At 41.6% G+C, this 17,887-nt stretch overlaps 1 protein-coding gene across 3 annotated transcripts in view; it reads right to left on the minus strand.

Annotated features, from left to right (window-relative positions):
* Nucleotides 1-17,887, minus strand: part of LOC147625382 (putative LRR receptor-like serine/threonine-protein kinase At1g67720) — a 136,038-nt gene that overhangs the window by 69,675 nt on the left and 48,476 nt on the right. For all 3 annotated transcript variants that reach the window (XM_086818715.1, XM_086818716.1, XM_086818714.1), the window contains 5 exons: nucleotides 8,896-9,028; nucleotides 8,729-8,800; nucleotides 8,576-8,644; nucleotides 8,372-8,443; nucleotides 8,122-8,190 (listed from right to left, as the gene is read on the minus strand). In XM_086818715.1, the coding sequence (XP_086674841.1) occupies nucleotides 8,122-8,190; nucleotides 8,372-8,443; nucleotides 8,576-8,644; nucleotides 8,729-8,800; nucleotides 8,896-9,028 (415 nt within the window). The remainder of the gene's footprint in view (nucleotides 1-8,121; nucleotides 8,191-8,371; nucleotides 8,444-8,575; nucleotides 8,645-8,728; nucleotides 8,801-8,895; nucleotides 9,029-17,887) is intronic.

Genomic DNA, 17,887 nt, shown 5'->3' on the forward strand with positions numbered 1-17,887 from the left:
CTTGGATGGCTAGAGACTCCAATTCATCCAAAAGCTGCATGTAGGTAACCTATTACCATTTAGGTAATAGGTTACCTTTTTGTGACACATCATGCTCTTGTTCTTCATCTTCAAAATCCAAGTCCATAGGAAATAAAGTGGCCTGACCTCCATCAAAGTGCAAGGAAGTCAATGATGCATGTGGAGGCTATGTTGTTTTGGTGATTTCCTTGTTGCATGATGAGGATAAAAGAGGTTGCACCTCTATCTGATGTGGTTGATATTCTTTGCTAGAGAATCCCTACGACTCCATGTTGCACGATGTAACCCAAGAAGATACATTTCTAGCCTTTGGCATCCAATTCAATCCTCTGAGCATTTCAAACATTTACATAGCATTTACACCTAAAAACTTTCAAGTGTGCAACTAAAGGTTTCTTACTTGAGCTTGTCCGTAGTGACATCATCACTTTGACTACTTTTGTTACACTCGTATTAAGAATGTACATAGCCATGTTAACCTCAACCCAAAAGAATCTAGGTAGATTCCTCCTACTAAGCATACTCCTTGTCATCTCAAAGCACGATTCTTGCACTCTGTAACACCATTTTACTGAGGAGTGTGATGAGTGGTAGTGTTTATGCCTCCTTATTTGTAGAAACCCAATAATTTATGAGACATGAATTCTCCTCCTCGGTATGTTTTAAATTGCCTTTCAATTTTATTCCTATCTCCGTTTTAACCAATGCAAGCCATTCATTAAACTTTCTAAAATCTTGAGACTTTTTCTTAAGAAAATACACTTGAATCTTCATACTCTATATCAATGTGAAAAATAGGAAGAACCTCCAAGTGTAATCATACTCATTTTGCATAGAGATTAGCATGTACGAGCTAAAGAGGAGCCTTGGCCCTAAAACTAGCCTCTTTAAAAAGGGTTTTCTCTATTGGTTACCCATCATGCAAGCTTCACACACATCCAGACTGTCAAAAATTGGTGGCAAATGCTCAAATAGTCTACCTATTTGTATCTTTGAAAGAGTTTACATACTAAGATGCCCATATCTCTCATGCCAAATTTTACTATTACTCAAGTCAGTCTAGACTACAAACTTCAAAAACTCATATAAGTTGTTCAGGTTTGAATGCCCTTTACAACAACCTTCTTATCTCTATCAAGAATAAATATTGAACCATTCTTGTTGAAGCGAACGCGCAAGTCATGGTCCATAATGGCCAAGATAGGAAGGAGGTTTCTTTCATATTGGAACCTAATGAATATTTGAAATAATTTTTATACAACCTTCTTTAGACACAAGTGAAATAAAACCTTAACATTATATGAACCTTTTATTGGGCACTTTTTATGATTTTCCCACTGCCCACTATGATGTCATCTCCCATAGTCTTGAGGGAGGAATACTAATTCTTCGACTAGTCAGGTTCCTAGAAGCTCCATTATCGACGATCCAAGTATTAACCCAAGGATAATAAGTACCACCAAAAACATCTTGTCATCAAAACCTTGTACGCAATGGATAATGGATTGAAAGATCTCTAGTTACTTCTCATTAGTTCACATTTTAAGTGTTGGGCACTAAAATCCAGTGAGTGTAAACGCCCGTTGCCAATAAGTGGCATGTATATAAGTGACTTTAACTAAAGAAATAGAGACGTTCCCTTGAGAGTTGATTGAGAGTGTGCTCTTGGTCCTTGTGCTCTAGCTCTCTACCCTATCCTCTTGCCCTCTTAGTAGTGCTTGTGTGAGAGTGAGTTTGTATAAGAGTCTTGATCTTGAGATGTCTTGCTAGTAAGAGAGTGAGAATGAACTATTGTCTTTTGCAGTCGAGCATGGTCTTACAACCACGGGGAGTTCCAAGCTCTACATAAACAAATCTCGCGAGATGACAATGGGAGGTGGGTCTTCTCAATGCTAGCTTGCATTGGTGTGGTTTCCTCTTCTACAAGATGGCGGGTAAGCTACCAAGTTCCTAAGACATGTGAAAGGTGAGTACTCCTCATTTGGTTAGCTTTGTTCTAGGGAGTGCGGTGTATTTGTGCTCTCCTTTGGCAACACTGCCGCGGATCAAGGTTATGTGCCTTAGTGCTTGTTTAGACTCTTGTGTAGGGTTTTCTTTCTTCATTTCCATTCGATGAAAGATTCAGTGTTGATTGTTACAGTTGGTGAAAGATTCGGTGAGAGAATTTGATTTAGTTTTGGTTTAGTTTTGCGGTGGGCTGGATTTGATTTACAGTAGAATGAAGTTAGGATAAGGTTTGTGTGACTTTTTGTTGCTTGTTGGTGTTTTGTTTTAGGGTTTCTTTTTCTTTTTCCATATTAATTAGTGTTTTTGATTAGTGTTAGCTTTAAGATTATTAGTGAATAAGATTAGAAATTAGTGTTAGTGTCAATAGGATTAGTAGTTAACGTTAGTTATTAGTGCTAATAAAAATGATTAAGATTAGTATTAGTATTAAGTTTAAGATTAGTTTAATTAACATCTAGTAAATATTAATTTATTAGTTGAAATTTTAGTTAATGTTATTATTGATAGTTACAGCTAGAATTAGTTTTTAGTTAGAGTTAATATTAGTTTTGTTAATAATAAGTTAGCGTTAGTTAATTTCAAATTATTATAGGTTAGTGAGTAGGATTGGATAGTGGTTTTTTTAATTTAAAAAAAATGAAAAAGAATCTGAAGACGAAGAAGAAAGGAAAACCCAAAATAGCACAATTGTCTTTGGGGAGATCAGGCTGCTAGGGCGCATAAGAATGAGAAGGTACACACGCAGATCCGGCGACCAAGGCATTGCCCTCCTGTCTCGTCATTGTGTAGCCAGCGTGGGTCTCTCTCTCTCTACACTATGCAGCTAAGCCTCTACACTACACAGCTAAGCATGGAGTTTTAGTTTCGCTCTCTTTCTCTCTCTGCGCTTAGTGACCAAGGCAGTGGCGGTGGATCTGAGGAGCAGGCGCAAGGGCAGAGGCTGGGCGGAGGAGCGTAGGAGTGACTACTGCGGGGTGCAACTGCTGGGTGGCGTAGCTGGCGGACGTTGGCGGGAGGCACCGGGGTTGCGAACAGCCATAGGCACATCAAAGAGAGCAACACGGAAGTGACAACCAAGGCAAAAGCATAGCGCAGCTGCCGGGGATGGGCGCGGAGCAGCCAGCTGCAAGCGACAAGGAAAGAAAACGCCTGGCCATGTAGCATTGTGCACATAAGGAAGATCAGCTGTGCACATAAGGAAAGAAAACGCCTGGCCATGTAGCACTGTGCACATAAGGAAGATCAGCTGCTGTAAGCACCAGGCCTGGAGCAAGCAAGCCACAAGGGGTGGCTGGCCCACAAGAGCGTTGAGCATTTTTGGGTTCTAGGTAGATTTCGAGGTGCCTTTGTATGTGGCCCCAGCATGAGCGGTCACCTAGCCACAGATCGCCTCGGTACAGACAGCCGTGCAAAAGAGTTATGAACACACGTCCTTGTACTTGTTGTAATTCGAACCCAAGTCCTTGCAAAGGGAGACGAAGCTCCTATCCACTACACCACGTACTTGCCAAGGGAGGCGAAGCTCCTATCCACTACACCACGTACGCTTGTGATAAAAACACATGTCCATAACATCTTATGCACATATGTCTACAAATGAGCCCGTCATCGGCCATTGACTGGGTAACCGGGCCCACGTACACAAGCACCCCGAAATATACCTACAGTCGCATTGCCAATTTGCAGCAAGGCGTAGCAAGAACAATTGGGAGGGCTAGGCACAAGGTTATTATTACTATTAATTTTTTTAATTTTAAACTTGTGGGTTTCATCCTTTTTTCGTTATTTATTTATTTTTGTATCTTTATTTATTTTTCTTAGTTTAGTTTGGTAGGTTCCACTTTTGTTAGTTATTGCATATTATTTATTTTGTATGGTCAATGTTTTCACTATGGGGCTACCATTGTTATTACCATTTTTTTATGAAGTCCCCTTTGGTGTTGATTTTTTTAGAATTTAAAGGGTCTTTGCCTTTTCAATTGATGGGTTTGTATCCATTTGTGTTGTTTATTTGTTTTTTTTCTTTTAATAATTCTGATTATTATTTGAAAAATTTTAATCATATTTGTGTAAAATGGTGTGTGCACTCAAATAGCCTAAAAGAGTAGGCATGTTTGCGCTCACGAATATCTTGAATTTGCAAGCATGTTCGGGATGTGAGTGAATTAATGAATAAAATTATTTTGAGTGATTATAAATAAAATATTAATTTCTAAGTATTGTGTGTGTTATTTTTTGTTTTTTTAATTATTTATAGTTTTTTTAGTAAAAATATAATTAAAAGAGTTTAGAATGATGTTTTTTAAAAAAAGTATTTGAAATAATAATAATAATTGTTGACAGTTGTCTATGTTGGCATATGAAGGTATATCATTATTGTTATTATTATTAATTTTTTTAAAATAATTAGTGTTGTGTGTTAAGGTATTCAGGCAAGGTTGCACGAAAGAAAAAAAAGGTTGGCGCATTTTTAAAAGGAGGATGGTTGCTGATTGGGTTTTTTTAAAATAATTTATTTAATTTATTGCTGGCATTTCTCGAAAAACGAAGATTTGTGCGGCCAAGACAGTTGGGCGTGTGTAGTGAAGAGGTGGCGATGACGTCGAGTTTTGCATGGACACTAACGAGGTAGAGGACGTTAGCATCGATGGCAGCACGCAGCTTGTGGTCTAATGGGCAAAGTGCGAGAAGCGTCGGAATGTGAGGGAGGGTCGTGGAGGGACGGGTGGCTGCCGCTTCTCGAAAAAGGATAGTTGGTGCTGCTTGAAATTAAAGCTAGAGCAAGCCTTTGCTACCAACGTATCAGGAGCACAAGCCTCAAATGCGATGGACTAACGAGGATAAGTACAGTATGGGCAAGGTGATTCGCTACACAATTTGAAGGCGTTTCTCGTTTTGTGCGGCCAAGACAGAATGCCGCTTGAAAGGCTTGTGTGGCTTTATCAGCGCTGGCGGCAGAGCAAAGCATCGGGGCTTGCGAATGTGGCGGAAGCAATGTAGGCCCACACAGGCGCTCCAGGAAAGGAGGCGGATAGCATGTAGAAATTTGGAAGGAAGGTAGTAATCATAATTAATTAACACAACATTAATTGGTACGCATTACTCAGAAGGTCGAGGTTGCCATTGCTTGCAGAGAGTGGAGCCGCGTTCGTTGCACTGCTGAATCGTTGTTATCATTTGACATTTATAACATATTTACTTATGATCTTAGGCTTGCCGTTTCGTGCCTGCCACTTCATGGTGAGCATTCACACGTTAACGGACAAAGCATTAATTCCAACAGCAAAGGCAAGTAGGGGTGTTGCAAAGCACGTAGGGCTGGCATAAATAGGAAGGCACAACAGAAAAGGCAAATACCGCCTCAGGTGGGCGGCGCTACAACAAGCGGGCTGCTTGCCTAAGAAGGCACTACAAATAGGCTGTGCTACGAACGACCATCATGGTCGAGCTGAAGATCGTCGTGCTGAAAGTGGCTGAAAGGGGGACAAAACGAGCCTAAAAGTAGGCAATGCTGTGGAGTTGAAGGTGGGGTGCACAGCCAGGCGAGGGGGTGCATACGAGCCATGCCAAGGAAGGCTATAAACGGCCATCACGATGGCAGGGGGAGCACACATGGTAAGGAGGGGGTGCAAAGAGAGGAAAAAGCAAGGTAATCCCTTCACTACTTGTTTATATCTCTCTCTCTTTCTCTCTCTCCACATACTGCTAAATCAAAGATTAGGAGTAGGAAGGGATCAAGTCTCCACCATTGGAAGTTTTTCTAATATGTCAAAAAATAATTACTTAAGCGGTTGTGAATCTAGAAAACGACTATATGGAAATTGAGTTACTAGCTACATTGATCTCTAAGAGTGCTCAAAAGTTGGGCAAGACTATTGTGCAGGTGGCTTTGCTGAGAGACGACTATATGGAAATTGAGTTACTAGCTACATTGATCTCTAAGAGTGTGCTCAAAAGTTGGGCAAGACTATTGTGTAGATGGCTTTGCATCTCTCAGCAGTGTGTGGCCACTTGGCAGTAGGTTGCTTGGCTTGGGCAAGTGGGGGTCAATGTTGGAATTTGATTTTTCTCCTTTTGCATTCAAATTTGGGCTCAAATTGAAAGTATTAAGTGGCTAGTTGGTGAGAAATCAATTATTAACCTTCTACCGGAATTGGAGGTAGGAATAGATGAGACTCACCCACCTACTAGCAGGGAGTTTTAAATGCTTAAAGTGGCAGGCTGGTAGGATATTACTATACATATGCATTAGTTGTTTATGGTTCGCACTTTGTCTTATTGCATTGAAGTGAAGGAATCTTATTTGGTGTCATGTTTGCGCCAACATCTGACAGTGAATCTATTAGGGTTCTACCAGCTAACTTCACGTGGGTCTCGTCACGACGTGATTGGGAGCATCACAGATGTGAGCCTCACGCCTCCCAGCCTCCTTTCTGTTTCCTTTGAGGTGTGAGTTCTCTTTCCTTGGATTTCCAGCTTTGTGTGAGCTTCATATCTCCTAGCCTCCTCACTATTTCCCGCAAGGTGTGTTCCTCATGCTTCTAGATCCACAGTGAATCGTTGGGTTGATCCCCTGATATTTCTACTTGTCAACAATAAGTGGGGTTGTGCCTGCATCTATTAGCTTCCTCAATTTGGCTCTTGGGGTGTGAGCCTCACGGGCGTGAACCCTCACAAGGATGAGCCTCACGGGCGTGAACCCTCATATGCATGAGCCTCATCGGCGCGTGTACCTTAACAAGCATGAGCCTCACGGTTGTGAACCTCATAAATGTGAGCCTCATGTGCATGAACCTCACAAACGTGAATCTCACGGGCGTGAACCTCATAGCCGTGAGGCTCAAAGGCATGAACCTTCCAAGCGTGAACCTTCATAAACCTGAGCCTTACAGTGGGGTGTGAAGCTTCACAGAGTTTGCCAAGTGTATATTTAGAGGAGCTTCATAATTACACTCACCTTTATAGTAGCCACTCGTGTTTCACACAAATCCATAATTGAATCCATTAACACATTTATCTAGTCATATTAATCTAGCCTCAATTGATTCAAAGCCACTCATATTAATCTAGCCTCAATTGATTCAAAGCCACTCAAGTTTTTGAGAACCAAAATTACACGGTTAGGGACACTGAAGTCGATGGAGAGGACACTAGCATTGATGGCACCAAGAATGGGGAGACGAATGCCATAGAAGTATCAACCCCTAACTATTGAGCCATATCAATAAGTTGGACGTTGACATGAGCCAACGTGTACTAGATGTAGGGACTATAGTTTTTATGCTTATTGTTCTTGGAGTGGATTTTTAGGTCCTTTTGGATCATGCCACTCTAGTCATCTTGTTACCCTTGGTATACTAGCCACATATGTTTCTTAGGGATCCTATTATGCCTATCTGTTTTCTACACTTGGAGAAGCAGTGTGATAGGATCTACAACACATTCTAAAATATGCATCCTCTATTGCATCAAAAAGCACTCCATTGTTGTTGACCATAGGAGTTCCATTACTAGTGGGTTTCAAGGTAGTGAGTTGCTTGAGGTGGAGGAATCTAGGGGGGATCACCAGGGTAGGAAATATGTGACCTAGATAAGGTACTAGGTGAGGGAAATAGTCAAAGAGTTGTCACCCCATTGAAGGAGTTGTCACCCCAGTCATCTTGTTACCCTTGGTGTAAGGGCCTAGGTAGGAAAAATGCGAACTAGATAAGCTACCGGGTGAGGAAAATAGTGAAGGAGTTGTCACCCCATTGAAGGATTTGTCGCCCCTGTTACCCTTGGTGTAAGGGCCACATAAGTTTCTCAGGCTTGGAGCCTCTCAATCTATCATGAAACCTTGCCATAACCGTGCAACTGGCCATGCTTATCATTGTTCTGACAAAGACTATGCCTCCCTATTTTGGCAATCGGCTCAATCATCCACGCCGATTTCTACTTTCACAAAATATATATATAAATTTGACAACTGAATCATTGTTATTGAAACAAATAAAAATAGTTCTTAGCATCTTATCACAGTTTTATGAGAAGAGGCAACAAAGCCTTTCATGAATGCTACTCGAGTATGATGCGGAGAGGAGAATGCCAACTTACGTCGTAATATTATTCAGCAAAAGCAAAGGAGGTATAGTCCCACAAAGATTTGCATTGCCATCAAGATTCCTTGTAATAACAAAAAGTCAATAAGGGTTAGACGACCAGCATTAGGATGGTACCTCCCTCAACTTGATTACTTGCCAGCCACAGTTTAAACGTACAATCATACAGACACTGCATAGGCACTTGGTATATTAATACTTAACCTACTGCAACACTTCCAAAGTATCATGAGATACAAACTTACAAATTGGTCAACATTGATAATTGCGCTAAAGACGAAGGGATCTGTCCGCTAAGTTCATTATTGTGAAGATCCCTAGCTCGACGTCAAAGCACAACTGTTAGCTTGGAGCAATCTGAGCAATGAGAGATGAATATCTTGCTCTAAAAGCTAACTAGTTAGCTTGAAATAGTTCCAAAAAAAACTAACTAAATGTGGTGAACTCACAAGACTTGAAGGCTCGTTAAGGAAGTGAGGTCAGGGATTGAGCCAGTCAGTTTGTTGTCAGCAAGATATCTACCATAAGAAGAGGGGAAGATCATTGTTAGGATAGAGTGGGACTTTGGACAAATGCAACTAGAAATTAGCGTATGTTCTCACAGGTTTTGGAGTGCCGTTAGGTTGCTGACATATTCGGATATCTCACCGCTGAGGTTGAAATTTGTGAGATTTCTAGGCGGTCATTAAACATCAAATTTATCCAAGTAAGTTCCATATTCCATGATAAATATTGATTAAGAAAATCTCAAGAGCTAACATAATCTTACATTTCTTTTATTCTTGGGTTTACGTTGCTGTTGCAAACAACCCAACTCCAGGCATAGTTTTCTGGCAAGCATGGATCGCCGTCTCCATAGTGCGTTAAATTGTAGGCCTTCTGAAGAATTTGGATTGCTTCTACTGCATGAATAAAGAAAGTCTCATTAATTGAATTTTGGTGTTTCAATTTTTCAAAAAAAGGATCCAAGGCTACATCACATGTGACGGGGTTTTCTAAAAAAGAGAGGCGAAGGGAAAACTTTATTATATGTGCTACCTTATTTTTGGGAATTACACTATTGAAGCTATTGAAGGAAGAAACGTTAAAATATTGGAGAGAATGTTCTTTATTCTTTTGGTCGTGTATATCCACTTAAAAGTGTTGACTAGGAATCAAAATCACATACCACCTATTTCTCAAGAGTAGGTTACACACATATATATGTATGTATGTATACACACATATATAGATATATGTAAATATATAATACATATACTCGGGGGGGGGGGGGGGTTACTATATGTAAACTCTCTGTATCATGTGCGTTCAAGGCCTAATTCAAAAACCTCTTATCTGTAAATTTTTCATGAATAAAATACATCTTTTTTTTATTCAGTTTGTAAATACCCCCTTTAAATGGTACCCTTCTGTATGGTAACAAAAATATAAAAAAGAGATTTAAAAAATTCTTTCTATTGAACCCACGTTTCGCTTACATGTTTATGAGTGATCCTTCAAGACATATACACACACGAATGCGTGTGTATAGATGTATGTATGTGAAAATGTGTACATATAGATGTATGAATACAAACACACACATTGTGTATGCACATATATGTGTGCGTATGTGTAAATATGTATGTATGTATGTATGGATATAAACACATGTGCACACATGTGTGTGTAGATATATGTATATATATGTAAAAATCCTATATAACATGTCAATAATTTATTTAGAAAGTATATATGTAGATGTGTGTATGTGCAGATGTATGTACGTATGTATGTGTTAAAATCCCATATAGCATGTGCATTCAAGAGGTATTAAAAAAACCCCTTACGTAACATACAAATTTCACTACAACACATTGAGAGAACAACAATGTTTTTACATCGTTTTCAGAAGGAAAATATCAGCGGTTTTAACAATGCTGAGCAGTGATTTTTCGCTGTGCTGAGGAGCACTTTTTGTAGCGAAATTTCTCTATGAGCAGTGAAAAATCGTTGCTCAGTAGTGTATATAGCAGCGAAGAAACACTGCAATACTGTAAAAATATCTCGCTTTTTTGCCGCTTCTTTTGCCGCCACTTAGTTTTTATCTTCTGAATTCAATAAACTTGATACTCTGAGTTTTTCTACAGGTTTATGTCCAATCTATCACTTCTACCTCTCCTACCCTATTTCTACTCTTTTTCTTTATTTCCTATGTAAACAAGCTTTCCATGAAAGCTTTCTTGTGAGTATTTCCCTTCTCTTTCCTCACTTTTAAGTTTTTCTTTTCTTCTTTTTTCCTTCTTATTAAAGCTTAACCATTAAAAGTATTTTCTCGTCTTCTTTTTTCCTAATTAAGAGCTCTCCATTAAAGTTTCCTATGGTAAGAGATCTTGCTTTTTCTTAATACTTTTTTTTCTTAACTTGGTTTGATTTGTAGGTTTTCAACACATATACAAGCCTCATAAGAGATCTCTTTCTTGTATGTTTCTTCTTTCATGCTTTTACATGTTTATAGGGTTTGTAAGTTTTAGGGCTTTTAAGATTAGGGTTTGTTATTAATACCTTTCTTTCTTAATTTCATTTGATTTTATAGGTTTTCAACACATACATGCCTCATAATGTAAGAGATCTCTTTCTTGTATGTTTCTTCTCTTATGCTTTTACATGTTATAGGGTTTGTAAGTTTTAGGCTTTTAAGATTAGGGTTTGTTATTTTTTCCATGATCTATGGATAGCCTTTCGAGAGCCGTGCTTCTCTCAAGACTCGGGGGGGTGCACTACTAAGAAACCCTATCTATCACGTGCATTCAAGGACTATTTAAAACACTTCTTACCTATGAATTTTTCATGAATAAAATGACCCCTTTTTCTTTATAGACTCACAAATTTTTTTTCATCAAAATCAGTTTAAAAAACCTCTTCTGTGAATGTATTTATATAAATTTACCTTAAATTTTGAATTAAAAACCCCCTTCATTTGAACCCACGTAGTATACTATTTACATATTTTTAGGTGAATCCCCAAGTCTCAAGAGATGGCCATATGCCTTAGCCTTGAAAAGATGCAGGGGGGAAGAGAGCTTGAGCTCTTGCAAGCACACACACACACTCACAAAACCCTAATAGAGAACACACAAGGTGAGAGGCTGAAAATCTTCTTCTTCTCTACTCAACACTCAACACACCATATACAAGATAAGAGTACACACAATATGAAAGGTACTCAACCAAATACATACACGGGTTCTCTATAGTGTGAACCCGACTAAATGAGCTGGCGCTATAACTATGCCAGTCTCTAGAATGGCTGTCACACAGCCTGTCATCCCACTGGCCGCATATCACCCAAGATCTCACCAACCATGCCAGTGGTGTAAGTGCGGGGCCTATCCCCCAGGTGGGTCATCAGTGTCCACCGCCTCACTAGAGCTCGATATCTCAACACTCCCCCTCGAGCTCAACTCCATCTCATGTACACCAAGCGAAGCCCTGAATCTGCGGAGCTTCTCTGTACCCAATGCTTTGGTGAAGATGTCAGCTACCTGATCCTCTGTGCTGACATAAACAAGGTCAAGGTCTCCTGCCAAGACACTCTCTCTGACGAAGTGGTAGTGGACCTCTATGTGCTTCGTACGAGCATGAAAGACTGGGTTCCTGGCCAACTGTATACTGCTAATGTTGTCACAGAAAATGACAACCTGTCTATCCACTGATAGACCCAAATCTGCAAGTAGCTTTCTCAACCAAGCTACCTCACATGCTGCCATAGCAGCTCCTCTGTACTCGGCCTCTGTACTCGATAGAGCAACCGTAGGCTGCTTCTTGCTGCTCCAAGTCACAGCAGCACTCCCCAAAGAAAACATGAATCCACTGGTAGATCTTCTATCTGAGATACTACCCGCCCAATCAGCATCTGTGTACCCATGTACACATATCTCTGTCCCAGTCTCATAGAATAGTCCACAATGCAAAGTAGACTTCACATACCTCAGTATGCGTCTCACTGCATCCAAATGCGGTTTCCGTGGAACCTGCATAAACTGACTCACCAACCCAACAACATAGCTCAAATCTGGTCTGGTGATCATCATGTAGATCAAACTCCCTACTATGCGTCTGTACATAGTAGGATCCTCCAAGATCTCTCCTGAATCTGCACTCAACTTGCCATTCTGATCCAATGGCACAGAAATAGGCTTACAGCCTGTCATACCATACTTGGACAACATATCCAAGCCATACTGTCTCTGCAGTAATCCAATACCATGTGGTGACCTAATCACCTCAATGCCCAAGAAATATCTGAGCTCTCCCAGATCCTTCATCTCAAACTTCTGTCTTAGCAAGATCTTTACATCAAAGATCTCTCCATCATGGTCCCCCGTAATGATCAAGTCATCTACATAGATGACAACAAGCACAACCCCTCTATCACCATGTCTCACATACAATGAGAAATCTGCATTGGCTACATGAAAGCCAATAGTGACAAGATATTCAGAAATCTTGTCAGACCATGCTCTTGGTGCTTGCTTTAAGCCATACAAGGCTTTCTTCAACCTGCAAACATGCTCGGGGTGACCCACATCCTCATAACCAGGTGGCTGCAACATATACACCTCTTCTTGCAAATCCCCATGTAAGAATGCATTCTTTACATCCATCTGATGTAAAGACCATTGCTTTGACGCAGCCACTGCTATCACAACTCTCACCGTTGCCATCTTGGCAACTGGGCTGAAAGTTTCCTCATAATCAATCCCATATGTCTGCGCATATCCTTTGGCTACCAATCTAGCCTTGTACCTGTTTATGCTTCCATCACTGTTATGTTTTACTTTGTACACCCACTTGCATCCAATAGCTTTCTTGCCTTCAGGCAATTGCACTAAATCCCAAGTTTCATTTCCATATAGTGCATCCATCTCCTCATCCATAGCTTTCTCCCAACACACATTTCCAACAGCCTCATCAATGCATGTGGGCTCAACAACCTGCACAACCTTTGCCATATATGCATAGTGATGTGCCACATAACCATCATAAGTAAACCTCTGCACAGGGTTCTTCACTCTCCCAGATCTTCACAGCTTTTCATTCATGGCTTCCATAGCCTTCTTTACACCAGGTGTTCTCATAGCTGGGATCCCAAGCTCCTCATCAAGGCTCATATCTGAGCCACTAGACTCTCCATCAACATGAGAATGCCCTGCAGAAATGTCAGGCATACCAAGGGGCTCAACCACTTTCTCTTTTCCTTTACGTGATGTAGTAATCACATTTGCAGGGCTGGTATTATGACGCAGCCTGCCACTCCATGGTCTATCAACAGACCCACTAGATGAGGACTCTCCTGGTCCACTCAAAGACTGTGATTGCTGTCCTGCATTCTGTGCAACCACACTTCCACTCACATCAGCCCCAACAGCTTCTTTTTCAGCAGCATACCAGCTGCTCATCTCATCAAAGACAACATCCCTGCTTACCCTCAACTCACGTGTAGCAGGGTTATAACACCTGTATCCCTTTTGCTCAAGGGAATATCCAATAAACACACATTTTTCAGCTTTCGGATCCAGCTTAGTTCTCAGCTCATCTGGCACATGCACATATGCAATGCATCCAAAGACTTTCAGATGAGACAAATCTGGTTTCCTGCCAGTAAACCTCTCCTCTGGAGTTACATCATGTATGGCTGCAGTTGGAGTCCTGTTCATGATATATACTGCTGTAGAAACAGCCTCAGCCCAATAGCAATGCGGCATATTCTTCTCTTCCATCAATGCTCGCGCAATCTCAGCAATGTGCCTGTTTTTCCGCTCAGCAACTCCATTTTGCTGCGGAGTATATCTGCATGTGAATTGTCTCCGAATACCATTCTTCTTCAAGAATTCAGAGAACTCATTGGAGAAGTACTCTCCCCCTCCATCTGACCTTAGGCACTTAACATATTTCCCTGTTTGCTTTTCAACCAAAACTCTGAAATTTTGAAAGTGAGTGAAAACCTCACTCTTCTCCTTCATGAAATATACCCACACTTTTCTTGTGTGGTCATCAATGAAAGTGACATAGTACCTGCAGCCTCCCATAGACACGGTCTTCGTAGGACCCCATACATCTGAATGCACAACATCTAGTGCATTTCTGCTCACATATCTGTTACGTGGAAACACATGCTTTGTTTGCTTCCCAAATTGGCATGCTTCACAGATTTTCTGCATACCTTCCACTTTAAATTTTGGCAGCCCTGTCACGATTCCTTTTGTCTGCATAGACTTCAATCTCTGAACATTTACATGTCCAATTCTTTTATGCCATATGTCTGTGTCTGCAACAACTCCTGAACCATTTGCAAACATCGCAGCACTCATCTCAGGCATGTCTACATTCAACGTAAACATTCTGCCCACTCTGTTGCCTTTTGCAACCAACCTGCACTTGTCTTTGAAATCTTCAACATAACATCCATCAGGGTTAAACCGAACCTGCAAACCCTGCTCAATCATCTGGCCAACTGAAACCAGATTCTTTGTTATGTTCGGTACATGAAGTACATCTGCAAGGTACTTCACTTTGCCATCCTGCATAGACAATGGCACATCTCCAACGTGGGCAATTGGATGAGCAGTGTCATCCCCTGTTTCCACAAAACCTGGTCTTTCCGGATTCTTCATCTCCTTGAACCACTCCCCATGACTCGTCATGTGGTTCGAAGCGCCTGAATCCACATACCATACATTATCTTTTTGTGCTGCATCAGCATTTTCAGACATGGCATTCACAACATGCTGCATAACAAACAACCTTTCATTGTCCTCATTATTTCTGCTTGAGGATGCATAGTTGTTTTGCTGCACTTTCCCATTTTGCATGTCAGCCTGCTTCTTATAACATTCTGACTGCACATGTCCTGGCTTACCACAATAGTAGCATTCACGTGCATCATTATATTGCCTTTGCCAATTTCCACGGCCTCTTTGACTCCCCCTGCCTCTGAATCTGCCTCTTCCACCTGCGTGTTGTTGTTGTTGTTGATTCTGGGACTGTTGTTGTTGTTGCTGCTGCTGGCCATAATTCTGATTACCTGTTCGGCCACCTCCTTGACCGCGTCCACGGCCTCCTCTACCTCGTCCTCTTCCTGAACTCGTGTAGAAGGCCTGTTGCTCTGAACTGTTTTTGCTTTGTGAAGACTGTTGGTCTTCACCCAAGCTCTTCTCTTCGATAATCAGCATAGACACCAAATCTGTAAAGTTGGGAATGTTTTCCCGAGTCTGAATAGACGTCTTAAACGCCTTGTATTGTGGTCCGAGACCACGTAGACAGACTTCCACCTTGTCATCATCATCTACTGACACACCAATAGATGCAAGGGATTCGACAATGCCCTTTATCTTCAACGCATAGTCATTCACAGACATGCTCTTTTTCTCCACAGTATGAAGCTCATTCTTCAACTGTATTTTACGTGCCTTGGTATTTGTTTCATAGAGCTTTACCAAGGTGTCCCACGCCTCCTTGGGGGACTTGGCATCCTGAATGTGCCCAATCATGGTGTCCTGTATACTAATGGAAAGCCAATACATTACTTTCCTGGCTCCTTGGTTCCAATCTTTAAACTCTTTCACATCTGCAGCAGTCGGATTTATATCCGATATCTCCGGTGCCTCTTCATGCTCACCTTCAATGTAGTCCCAATAGCCTTTTCCCATCAGGAAATTAGTCAGCCTGAACCTCCAAGCATGGAAGTTATTCTTGTCCAGCTTCTCAGCCACAATCTGTGTTATGCCATCATTAGACATCTTGCCAAACACACAATTTTACCAGAAACTGCACTCTGGTTTTTCTGCACAACTGCTGTATTTTCTGCACAGCGGTACTACAGTCCACTCAAATGTCACAACCAGTGACCTCAATGCACATACATACACCCAATGGCAACTGTAGACCTCTTTGCAGCACCCACAGTGTCTGCACAGTCAATCTGTCTTCCTGCAGTACTTAAAACAGAGTTCTGCAGAGAATCGATGACTTACCCGCAGTGCTCGAAATCGCCTGCTTTCTGAAAAACGGAGGTCCAGACGTGGCCGAAACGCGTTTTCGGCCCGAAAATTTCGGACTGTATAGTTGCCCTATAGCTTCACTCCCGCGAAGAAAGCTCCTCAATCGGAGATCGTTTGCCGGTGCCTCCCGTAGAGCTCCCGACAAGGGTGTAGTCACCAACACAATAGGGAAGAGTAGTTGCAGCTCTTACCCTCGTACCGCTTCCTGTGGTTCTCTTGCTTGCAGCTCAGCCCTTAGCACGAACCAGGCTCTGATACCATGAAAAGATGCAGGGGGGAAGAGAGCTTGAGCTCTTGCAAGCACACACACACACTCACAAAACCCTAATAGAGAACACACAAGGTGAGAGGCTGAAAATCTTCTTCTTCTCTACTCAACACTCAACACACCATATACAAGATAAGAGTACACACAATATGAAAGGTACTCAACCAAATACATACACGGGTTCTCTATAGTGTGAACCCGACTAAATGAGCTGGCGCTATAACTATGCCAGTCTCTAGAATGGCTGTCACACAGCCTGTCATCCCACTGGCCGCATATCACCCAAGATCTCACCAACCATGCCAGTGGTGTAAGTGCGGGGCCTATTCCCCAGGTGGGTCATCAGTGTCCACCGCCTCACTAGAGCTCGATATCTCAACAAGCCTCATGCATGAGACATATCAATATGCCTTAGCCTCATGCATGAGACTTATGCATTAGCCACATGCATAAGCTTTATGCATGAGGCTTATGAATAAGCCACATGCATGAGACCTGTGAATAAGCATGCCAATAGCAACCTAGGCATGCTGGTAGCTTCCAATGCATGCTTGAGACTTATGCATTAGCCTCATGCATGAGCCTTATGCATAAGGCCATATCCATAAGCTTTATGCATGAGGCTTATGAATAAGCTTTATGCATAAAGCCATATGCATAAGGCTTATACATAAGTTTTATACTAAAAATGCAACTACCTAGGTATGCCAGTAGCTTCCAATGCATGCCAGTAGCTACCTAGGCATGCCGGTAGCCTCCAATGCATGCTGGGTGCTACCTAGGCACGTCGGTAGCTCCCAATGCATGCCGGGTGCTATAAGTGTATGTTAATAGCTTCCAATGCATGCCGATAGCTTCCAATGCATGCCGGGTGCTATAAGTGTATGTCAATAGCTTGCAATGCATGCCAGTAGCTTCCAATGCATGCCGGGTGCTACCAGTGTATGTCAATAGCTTCCAATGCATGCCGATAGCTTCCAAAGCATGCCGAAAGCTTCCAAGGCATGCCGGGTGCTACCAATGCATGCTGATAGCTCCCTAGGCATGCCGATAGCTTCCAATGCATGCTAGGTGTGCTACTAATGCATGCTGGTAGCTTCCAAGGCATGCCAATAGCTATCAAGACATGTCCGTATCTCCCAAATGTTGATAGCTACCTAGGCATGTCGATAGCTACCTATGCATGCCGAGTGCTACCAAGGCATACCAGTAGCTTCCAATGCATACGTGAGACTTATGCATGCATTAGCCATATGCTTGAGACTTATGTATGCTTTATCCATATGCATTAGTCATATGCATAAGGCTCATGCATTGGAGTATGCATAAGAGTTTTAAGTATTTATGTTTCTTCTTGGATAGATGAAAAATAACTTGCGACGCGATGTTACACATGAAGGAGGACTAGATATCCCAACAATATTTGTTAGTATATATTAGCCTCAAATTAT

Source organism: Cibotium barometz, chromosome 24 (assembly GCF_041138505.1).
Source record: "Cibotium barometz isolate CiBa-2024 chromosome 24, ASM4113850v1, whole genome shotgun sequence".
Lineage (NCBI taxonomy): Eukaryota > Viridiplantae > Streptophyta > Polypodiopsida > Cyatheales > Cibotiaceae > Cibotium > Cibotium barometz.